Consider the following 11,014-nt stretch of genomic DNA (forward strand, 5'->3'; position numbering starts at 1 on the left):
TCATTTATTGATCTTTCATGCCATGCTAATCAAATAACTCACAATTTCATGATCAAACAAAGTTGGATGAGTGCAACCTCAAAACAAGTCTCAAAACAAACCATTTTAAGGTGAATCAAAAGATGTGTTTTCACTATTTGTTGATCTAAAAGCCACCTCATTTCCTACCTTTCAAGAATGATTTTCAATTTTTCCCAAAACATTTTTTTTTTCCACAAAAAGTATATAAACTACCACATAGTTCAAACAATTAACAAAACAGAACCTAAAATAACTAGAATTTAAAATGACTGGAATTTAAAATGGCATAAAATTAAAGTGGAACTTCTCTTCCTCAAAACGAGGGTGACAATGACCCTCCATCATCTTTTTCTTTATCATTGCCTGCTCATGCTCCTGCTCCCCACCATGAAGTTGTTCACCTTGATCTCCACCCCCTCCAGAAAATATAGGACTGTCCCCAGGCCAGTTCAGATGGTGATGGTGGGGATGGTGCATCGGGGATTTTATGAGTGGCTTTAGAACTTCCGTTTGAATTGCCACCTTTTGAACAAACTATCTAAAAATTTGACAACCAATTCTGGCAACCAAGTTAATCCACAGATTGATCATACAAATAAATCACAATTCTTCATGGGGCATAAGGAATGATCAATCAACATTCTAACATGTGAAGCACTAAAGTTATTACAAAGCCACCAATGAACAAGCAAATATTTCCTACTAGATCCCATGATTAACCAACCACAATGATTTTACACTTGAATTAAAGAACACAAATTCACTCAAGCATTTAACCAAACACGTGGTGTACATGAGAAAGAAAAACATCTGCATGTGAATTCTTACCATGCAAGGTTTACATTTCTTCACAAAATGAAACATTTCAGTGATCACCTTTTTTCCAAGCTTTCATTGTGTTCAAATCAAGTACTTTTCTCATTCAGGAAATTCTTCAAATACAAAATAGGCAGAAAATGAGAAGGATCATGCATGTGCAATATTGAAGAATCAAACACCCAAACTCATGCAATTCCACATTGGTGTACTTCCAAATCAATCAAAAAGTTCATAAATGATGAAAGATTATGAGAAAGGTTCAAAGAGATTAAGATCTCACAACCATCTTCATGCAACAAGGAAATAGAAGAGAAAGATGAGAGCTTTTTCTTGTAATCCATGTACCAAGAGAGGGTTTTGATGTAAGAAAAATGTGACCTCAAAATTGTTCCTCTCCTTTTTGTTTAAACTTACTCCACGCCCCACCGCTCAAGCTCCAGCACCACCGCTGCAGCGGTGGATGAGTTTAAAACCAAAAATGGTTCCAGAGGGTTGGCGTTAAGGCTGCAAATTTGGCGCTTGAGCTGGAGATTTAATATGCAAACTGATCTTAGGCAGAAACTTAGCGCCATAGCTGTGGAGGAGACGCTACAGCTGTGGAATTTTTGAGCTCAAGGGAGATCTCCAGAGACTTGGCGCTAAGGCCATGGAAACTGGCGCTGGAGCTGTGAAATTTTAGACACAAAATTATCAAACAGAGAGTTGGCGCCTTAGCTGTGGGTTCTGGCGCTTGAGCTGTGCAGTTTCAAAATCAAAGGGGAGCTCCAGAGACTTGGCGCTATGGCTGTGAAGCCTGGCGCTGGAGCGCTGAGTATTATGGCACTTACAGAGAGATGGCGCTATGGCCATGGAGCTGGCGCTACAGCGCTGGGATTTTGAACAACCAAAGTAAACTCCAGAAAGTTGGCGCTAAGGCCATGAATCCAGCGCTGGAGCGGTGAGAATTTGAAGTTCTAAAGAAATGGGCAGAGAGTTGACGCTATGGCTACAACTCTTGGCGCTACAGCGGTGAGATTTAGCATGTAAAACTGGACCAAACAGAAACTTGACGCCTTAGCTGTGACCTTGGGCGCTTCAGCTATGAGGGTTCGTGAGTTCAAGAAGGAACTCCAGAGACTTAGCGCTATGGCTGTGAAGCCAGCGCTGGAGCGGTGGAACTTAAGTATGTCATTTGTGCCAAGACAGCGAGTTGGCGCTATGGCTGTGAGCCTGGCGCTCTAGCTGTGGAATTTGGCGCTTCTATATGACAGAACTTGGTCATGTGGTCTTCATGAAAGTTGTAGCTGTGGATGTTAGCATTGCATTCGTTTTGGAATCACCCAAAAAGGAGGTCTATAACTCCAGATATGACTGTTTTAGTAAACATGGGTCAGGCTGCCAGCGTGAGTTAAAACTGTTGCGGTTTTTAGAACATTTAACATGGTAGATGAAGGAATGTGAAACTGGCTTCTTCATAAAAGTTATAGTATTTTATCTTATCTTTCTATTGACATAAATTTCGTATCATTTGGATAACCACAGACAGAGTTATGCCCCAAAAACCAAGGATTGCCAGTCAGCCCAATCTCAAAGCATCACAAAATTCCATACTAGATATTAAGTTCAACATGTACTTATCCAAAACCCATTATAACACCACAACCAACATTGAACCAAACCTCTCTATGCACAAAGATCTTTCACTCCATACTTCAAATCATTAAACTACTTACAAACCCCACATAAACAAAGATATGTAAAACATATAAACACACAACATATTAAACACACACACATAAACAAAATGACATCCAAAATCTTAACTGACAACACAAACAAAACTTACTAAACCAGAAATGTTAAACATATTCCACAACATGTAAATCATCAAGCACAATTATCCTAAAATTAAGTAACTTAATGAAATTAAAACAAAAACATGCTAATTTAATGTCTTTAGCTTGACAATCCTGTTTGTTCATGGCTCCTTCAAATGTGTGCTGGTAGTGGATCTCTCCACCTCACCACCCAAATAATGCTTGAGCCTCTTACCATTAACTAGCCAATTCCTTCCAGAGGCAGGATCTTCAAGTTCAATGGCTTCATAGGATTTGACAGATTTAATTGAGAAAAGACCTGACCACTTAGATTTGATCTTCTCAGGGAAGAGTTTCAACCTGGAATTGAACAATAATACCTGCTGGCCAGGTTGGAAGTTCCTATTCAGAATCTTCTTGTCATGATATATCTTGGCTTTGTGCTTGTAGGACTTAAAAGACTCATAAGCTTTCAATCTCCTTTCTTCCCATTCATGCAATTGAAGCTTTCTTTTCTCCCCTGCTGCCTTCAAATCATAATTTAAGGCCTTCAAAGCCCAAAATGCTTTATGTTCCAATCCCACTGGAAGATGACAAGCTTTACCAATGACCTTTTCCAATTCTTCATTAGAGATAGGCAAAACCTTCTCTAGTGGCAATGAGCTCTTGAAATCATTTTGAGTTTCCAAGTACACATCATCTAATACATCAATTCTAAAGCAATCTTTGTTGCCTTTTGGAAACTTCGTTGTTTCAAATACATTGAAACTCACTTCCTCATCTTGGACTCTCACCTTCAGCTTTCCATCATCCATGTCTATGATAACTCTAGCTGTCTTCATGAAGGGTCTGCCCAGAATTAGTGGGACTTCCGAATCTTCTTCCATGTCCATGATCACAAAATCAACTGGAAACATGAACTTGTCAACCTTTACTATCATATCTTCCACTATGCCATATGGAAGCTTAATAGATCTGTCTGCCAATTGTAAGGTCATTCTTGTAGGTCTCACTTCTACTTCTCCTATCTTCTTCAGCATGGATAAAGGCATCAAATTAATACTGGCTCCAAGGTCTAAAAGTGCCTTACCCACTGATAGATTACCAATTGATACAGGGAGAGTGAAACTGCCTGGGTCTCTAGATTTTTGAGGTAGAGACTTTTGTATAATAGCACTACAACCTGCCTCAAGCTCCACAGTCTCTTCTTCAAGAATTCTTTTCTTCTTAGTTAACAATCCCTTCATGAACCTGGCATATGTAGGCATTTGTTCCATGGCTTCAGTGAAAGGAATATTAATTTGTAGCTTCTTGATGATGTCCAGAAACCTTGCAAATTGTCTTTCCTTCTCTTTCTTAGATGGGGCATGAGGGTAAGGTAAGTCTTTAATAGGAACAGTAGAACTAACTTCCTTGCCCTTCTTTTTATTCTTCTCCTTCTCAATCTCATTTTTCTCTCTTATTTTCTCATTATTTACACTCTCACTCTTATTTTTTTCTTCCTCATTCTTCTCAATCTCTTCCTCAACCCCCGTCAATTCAACATTTTCTTTCTTTTCATTTTTCTCACTTACCCCAACATCACTACCTACCACCTTTCCACTTCTTGTTGTTATGGCTTGGCAATACTCCTTGGGGTTGGTCTTGGTGTTGGCTGAAAATAGGCCTTTAGACATGTCAGCTAATTGCTTAGCTAGCTGACCCACCTGCACCTCCAAATTCTTGATAGATGCCTCTGTGTTCTTCTGATTGTTCATAGACACCTGCATGAACTGGTTCAGAGTATCCTCCAACTTGCTGGTTCTTTCATGCATAGAAGGATAAGCAGGCTGATGTTGCTGTTGTTGTTGTGGTGGTGGCCTATTGGATGGTCCAGCTTCATTCCTCCATCCATAACCTTGGTTGTTGTTGTTGTTTCTCCAACCTTGATTCCCCTGCATATAATTGTTAGTGTTATAATTACGGGAATTAAAATTACCTCCTTGTTGTTGGTTCCCCACATAGTTGACCTCTTCTTCATTTGGAATTTCTGAACAGTGACCATTGGGATGATCTCCTCCACAAAAATCACATTTTAAGGAAGGATTTTGTTGGGTTGAAGAAGAAGCAATAGCATGAAGCTGTTGCGGAATCTTGGCCATTTGCTTAGTCAATGCTTCGATCTGTTGAGACAGCAGTTTGTTCTGAGCAAGAATTGCATCATTAGTGTTAAGATCGAGAACTCCTCTTTTATGAGATTGATGTCTCCCATGCTCTGCTTGGTGATCAGAAGATGCCAGAGATTCTATGATTTGAGTGGCTTCCTCTGGACTCACAGTCATCATAGTGCCACCAGCTGCTGCATCCAATAACATCTTCACCTCAGGTTTGATTCCATTGACAAAGAAATTAAGTTGAGCTATATCTTCAAACCCATGGTTAGGACATTTTCTGAGCAATGACTTAAATCTCTCCCAGGCTTCACAGAATGGTTCATCTGCACCTTGCCTGAAAGTAGTGATTTCTGACTTGGCCTTAATATACTTGGATGAAGGATAGAATCGGTTCACAAACTTATTTTCCACATCACCCCAGCTTGTCAAACTTTGATTTGGGTGAGATTGTAACCAAACTTTAGCTTTTCCTGTCAAAGAAAATGGAAACAACCTCAAATATACAGCTTCCTCATCAGCCTTAGGAATTCCCATAGTTCAACATAACTCATAGAAATTTGATAGGTGTGAGTATGGGTCTTCATGATCAAGGCCAGCAAATTGTTGTGAGCTAACCAAGGTAAGGAAGGCAGGTTTCATCTCCATGGCTCTAGAAGTGTTTGGAGCTGCAATGCTAGAGAAATGTCTAGGACCCTGTTGTTGTGCATAATCACCTAGGGTCCTTCTGGGAGGCCTAGTTGGTCTATTTCCACCATTATTATTTCTTGTTCCGTCTTCAGCCATTGGTTGATTTGATGAAGTAGAAGAACTTGGAAAATCCTGCTGTTGTTCTAGGATTCTCTCTAACTGTCTCAGCCTTCTTGTTCTGCTATTATTCCTCCTTGCTGTTCTTTCAATTTCAGGGTCAAAATGCAATTCTTCAGCTGGAGTTTTTCCTCTCATACAATTTTTAAGAAATCTGCACAGGAAGGTGAATCCACAAAACACAACAAGACAAATATCTCTATATTGTAGCTATTCACAAAATGGATTATCTACACAATTGCAAAATCACAAGATTAAAAATTACTAATTAGCACCAAATCCCCGGCAACGGCGCCAGAAACTTGATGAGGATTTTCGCAAACCTATCACTTGGCAAGTGAACCAAGTTTCGAAGTAGTATTTAAAGATCGTCCTCAGGGATTTGAGTGATTAGTAATTCTTACTCTAATGATTTATAAGAAAATGATGTTCAAATTTCAGATGAGTGAAAATAGATTAAAACAACACAATAAAACAAATGTAATAAGGACAATGATTAAGAAACAAGGATTGGTTCGGAAGCACTTGCTAACTCATAGATCTTCTTAAAATAAATGCTATTCTAATTCCATTATTTCCACGTTCATTAAGTAATCCAACAAGATTCCTCAAGGTTGAATCCTAAAGTCATTAAGCTCAAAACATGATTCCTCTATGTTTTGAGTTCAACACTTCGCATTAAGAACAAGAACTTGAACAATGTGACTAACCAAATCAAGTCTATCCCTAGAACAAGAATTGATTAGGTGCAAGATTCAGTTCGGGTTTTCAAAAACGTTTTCCAACTGGATTCAAAAACCAAAAATTCATACAACGGGTGATCAAGCCGATATAAGCATTAAGTAAAGAATCATACACAAATAATGAGATTAAAATGCATATATTTAAGAAGGAGAAGAGTTAGTAGTTACATCCAACCAATCCTCAATGAAATTAGCCACTCATGGCCATTACAATTTCTCCAGCAATTTCCATAAGAGATTACAAAGTTGGAAGTGAAAAAACCAGAGGTTTTGGGAGCTCCTGTACGTGACTCCTAGCTGCAGCCCCCAATCAGTTAGTTTTTAGCTGTAGTCTCCAATCAATGTATATACAGCTGTTTTTGCATTATTGGTTCAATTAGTGGTTTTTCCACTAATGATTTTCCCCTTTTTCCTTGTTTGTTTCTCCTTAATTTAAGGCTCCTTGTCTCTCTTTTTAATTGAGTGCTCATGTGCTTCTTGTTTCTTTCTTTAATTTTGTACCCCACTGTTTCTCTCTTTTCCTTTGTTTATATCAGCTTTAAAATAGGGGCAGAAAAGTGATTTTTATCTCCACAGCTACAGCTGTAGATTCACAGCTATAGCTCCAACTTTCTGGACCCTTTTCAGACTTCCACAGCTCGAGCTCCAAATTTCCAGATTTCCACAGCTCGAGCCCCAGATTCACAGCTCGAGCTCCAGATTCACAGCTCGAGCTCCAGATCTACAGCTATAGCTTCAAGTCTCTGGAACTTCACAATTTCTCCCCAAATTTTCACAGCTCGAGCTCCAGATCCACAGCTATAGCTGTGGATTTCTGCCTAGCCAAAAATTCTGCAAAAAATATGAGGAAATTCCTTAAAATTGCTACTACTCCTCTACTCTTATAATATAACTTAATTATTTAAATAAAAAGAGTGAAATAACATACATATTATCTCTAATTACCCAAAAAGAGTGCCAAAAGTTGAGTGCAAAACAAGCCTAAAAATGCACTCAACATTTACCTACCTCTCCTTAACTGTCGAGCATCACTAAAGCCCTCTCTCTACCGCCTCCTGAACCGTCATAATGGACTTATAAAAAGCCTCTTCTGTCATTTTTACCGATTTGGCTATTTGAGCCGTTTTACTCATTTCTTGGATTACCAGGGCATAAGACTGCCCGCTCCACCACCTGCATAAACTAATTTTCTCATGATAGGCCAATCCGAATTACCATTTCCCATGTTGATGGCCTCCTCTTGAGGTTGAGACTACTTTTGGTGTTCCCCTTTCTTCAAGCACACTTCTATATTGAGAAAGACTTTAAACTACTTTTACTTGAGCTCAAACCCCACATCATTTTCTTTGATTTAGCATCTTGGATACCCTGTTTGACCTAGATATTAGGCATCAAGTCCTTCAATATGATATTATACGCATGATATTAGGAGCTTATGTTGAATCTATGGAGAAGCAGTGTTAGGAAAATAACTTACTTAGAGAGGTGCTGAATTTTGATCCATGCACCAAATGCATTCCTAGATTCTTCCATCAAGCTTCATGAATGTGGGTTATGCACCTAATTCAACTCTACAAAACCTGTTTGTAAGATAATAATTATTCTTTACTTATATTCTCTTTAATTGTCTTTTTTCTAATTTGTATGGAACTTAGATTTTTTTCAATATATTCCTTTACATCCAATATTATTGGACTTGATATGTGAATAAACGATAAGTGACTATTTCTAATAATTTAGGATAAGTGAAATTTAAATTTTTCTCGATAATTAACTTCATTCATTAATTTAAAGTATTATTATAGTGGTGTTTGTTTCATGGGTGAAATCATCACTAGTGCCACATTATCTGATGTAGTGGGATTTAAAGGTTGTAGAGAAATTGAGAGACAATATTGTTAAGTGTGTAGTCTAAGTTCTAAAATTGAAGTAGTCCCACATTGTTTAGTTTAACTTACTTATTAAGTCCCACATCACTTAGTTTGTAATGCTTGCCTCTTCCTTATGCTATATATATAGAGGCACCTTGTAAGGTTTAAGATACACCAAAAACAAATACTCTTAGTATTGTTTATTTCTCTCTTCTATCCTTCTATTCTCTCTTTTAATGCCAGTTGCCTAACAACTGGTATCAGAGCTCTAGGTTCGGGAGAGTATTCTTAGTATGCTCTGTGGTTGCAGTTTTATCTGATCTTCCACAACAGAAAAGAATAATCTTCAGTTTAGAGAGTGAGAGGAGAGTATTCTTAGTATGCTCTGTGGTTGCAGTTTTATCTGATCTTCCACAACAGAAAAGAATAATCTTCAGTTTAGAGAGTGAGAGCTTTTCTCAGAATTCCTCAGTTTAAGAGGAGAGAGTCTCAGTTTAGAGAGCAAGAACTTTTCTCAGCAACAGAGCAATGGCATTAGAAGAAGGGAAGGTGAAGATAGAGAAGTTTGATGGTAAAGACTTCGGCTTCTGGAAGATGCAGATAGAGGATTATCTGTATCAAAAGAAGTTATATCAACCCTTAATAGGGGAGAAGCCAGACGATATGAAACAGGAAGAGTGGAACTTGCTAGATCGACAGGCTCTTGGCGTGATCAGGCTGACATTGGCCAAGAATGTCGCGTTCAACATCGTCAATGAAAAGACAACTGCAAGTCTGATGAAGACACTATCAGACATGTATGAGAAACCATCTGCAGCCAACAAAGTACACATAATGCGTCGGTTGTTCAACCTTAAGATGGGAGAAGGTAACCTTGTGATTAATCATATTAATGATTTTAACACTATTCTTGCTATGTTAGAGTCAGTACAAATCAAATTTGAAGATGAGGTGAAGGCATTGATACTATTGTCATCATTACCGGAAAGTTGGGCTGCAACTGTTACTGCAGTCAGCAGTTCTGCAAGGGATAACAAGTTGAAGCTCAACGACATTCGCGACCTGATCTTGAGCGAAGATGTTCGCAGGAGAGATTCCGAGGAACCTTCCAGTTCTACTTCCAGTTCAGCATTAAATACTGAAAGTAGAGGAAGAACCACTCAAAAAGGTTACAACAGCCGAGGAAGATCAAAGTCAAGAGCTAAAGGTCAACCAAAATTCCGAAATGACATTGTTTGTTGGAATTGTGACAAGAGAGGTCACTTTACCAATCAATGCAAAGCTCCGAAGAAAAACAAGAATCACAAGAAACGTGACGATGATGAATCAGCAAATGCAGCAACTGACGAGATAGACGATGCATTAATCTGCAGCCTAGATAGTCCTATTGAGTCATGGATTATGGACTCAGGTGCGTCATTCCACACCACTCCTTCTAATGAATTGTTGACTAACTATGTTTCTGGAAGGTTTGGAAAGGTTTACCTTGCAGATGGCAAACCTCTGAATATTGTTGGAAAAGGAGATATTGCCATCAGGACCTCAAGTGGGAGCCATTGGACACTGAAAAATGTCAGACATATCCCTGCCTTAAAAAGAAATTTAATATCTGTAGGGCAGCTGGATGATGAAGGGCACGAAACCACTTTTGGAGATGGAGCATGGAAAGTCAAGAAAGGCAATCTCATTGTCGCTCGTGGAAAGAAGCGATGGTCACTTTACATGGTTGCAGATGAGAACATGATAGCAGTTACTGAGGCTGCCAATAATTCATTCTTGTGGCACCAAAGACTTGGGCACATGAGTGAGAAAGGAATGAAGCTAATGGCGACAAAGGGTAAGTTATCAAAACTAAAGCACGTAGATGTCGGCACTTGTGAACACTGTATCTTGGGAAAACAGAGAAAAATTAGTTTCTCAAGGCAAGGAAAGACACTGAAAACAGAAAGGCTTGAATTGGTGCATACAGATGTTTGGGGGCCAGCTCCAGTGAAATCTCTTGGAGGCTCATGCTATTATGTCACCTTTATCGATGATGCTACGAGAAAGGTATGGGTTTATTTTCTCAAAAATAAATCTGACGTGTTTTCTGTGTTTAAAAGATGGAAAACAGAAGTTGAAAATCAGACAGGTTTAAAGTTGAAAAGTCTGAAATCTGACAATGGTGGAGAGTATAATAGCCACGAATTCAAGAACTTCTGTTTAGAACATGGGATCAGAATGATCAAGACAATACCAGGAACACCAGAACAAAACGGTGTTGCAGAAAGAATGAATAGAACATTGAACGAGAGGGCTAGGTGCATGCGGATCCAATCGGGCTTGCCTAAGGTGTTTTGGGCAGATGCAATCAACACAGCAGCATATCTCATAAATAGAGGACCATCAGTTCCTTTGGGTTATCAATTGCCTGAAGAGGTATGGTCTGGGAAGGAGGTAAATCTTTCACATTTAAGAGTATTTGGCTGCGTGTCATATGTTTTGATAGACTCTGATAGTAGAGACAAATTGGATCCCAAGGCCAAAAAGTGTTATTTTATTGGTTATGGTTCTGACATGTATGGCTACAGATTTTGGGATGACCAAAACAAGAAAATCATCAGAAGCAGGAATGTCACTTTTAATGAGAATCTATTTTATAAGGATAGATTTTCTGCAGAATCTATTGATACAGACAAGTTGCCAGAGCCTTCTGAGAAAGTAGAACTTGAAGAAATTTCAGAAAGCGACATAACCAACAGAAGCCAGAGTACAGATATAGAGGTTGAATCAGAACCAGCATCTCCTCCTTTGAGAAGATCCTGCAG

At 38.8% G+C, this 11,014-nt stretch overlaps 1 protein-coding gene, 1 long non-coding RNA gene and 1 other non-coding gene across 3 annotated transcripts; 1 reads left to right on the top strand and 2 right to left on the bottom strand.

Annotated features, from left to right (window-relative positions):
* Positions 1-2,797: 2,797 nt before the first annotated feature.
* Positions 2,798-5,323, bottom strand: LOC145950267 (uncharacterized). The gene is made up of 3 exons (XM_083061338.1): positions 4,809-5,323; positions 4,561-4,570; positions 2,798-4,474 (listed from the first exon to the last, which is right to left on the bottom strand). The coding sequence occupies exons 1-3, from the start codon at positions 5,321-5,323 to the stop codon at positions 2,798-2,800; spliced, it is 2,202 nt and encodes a 733-aa protein (XP_082917464.1).
* LOC145951000 (small nucleolar RNA R71) lies at positions 5,046-5,151 on the top strand. The gene has a single exon (XR_014428826.1). It is a non-coding gene; the product is annotated as a small nucleolar RNA R71 (small nucleolar RNA).
* Positions 5,324-6,457: 1,134 nt separating the features above from the next.
* LOC145950907 (uncharacterized) lies at positions 6,458-7,695 on the bottom strand. The gene is made up of 2 exons (XR_014428739.1): positions 7,265-7,695; positions 6,458-7,167 (listed from the first exon to the last, which is right to left on the bottom strand). It is a non-coding gene; the product is annotated as an uncharacterized LOC145950907 (long non-coding RNA).
* Positions 7,696-11,014: the final 3,319 nt, after the last annotated feature.

The sequence above is a fragment of the Cajanus cajan genome, chromosome 8, assembly GCF_000230855.2.
Source record: "Cajanus cajan strain Asha chromosome 8, NIPB_CcT2T_4, whole genome shotgun sequence".
Classification (NCBI taxonomy): Eukaryota; Viridiplantae; Streptophyta; class Magnoliopsida; order Fabales; family Fabaceae; genus Cajanus; species Cajanus cajan.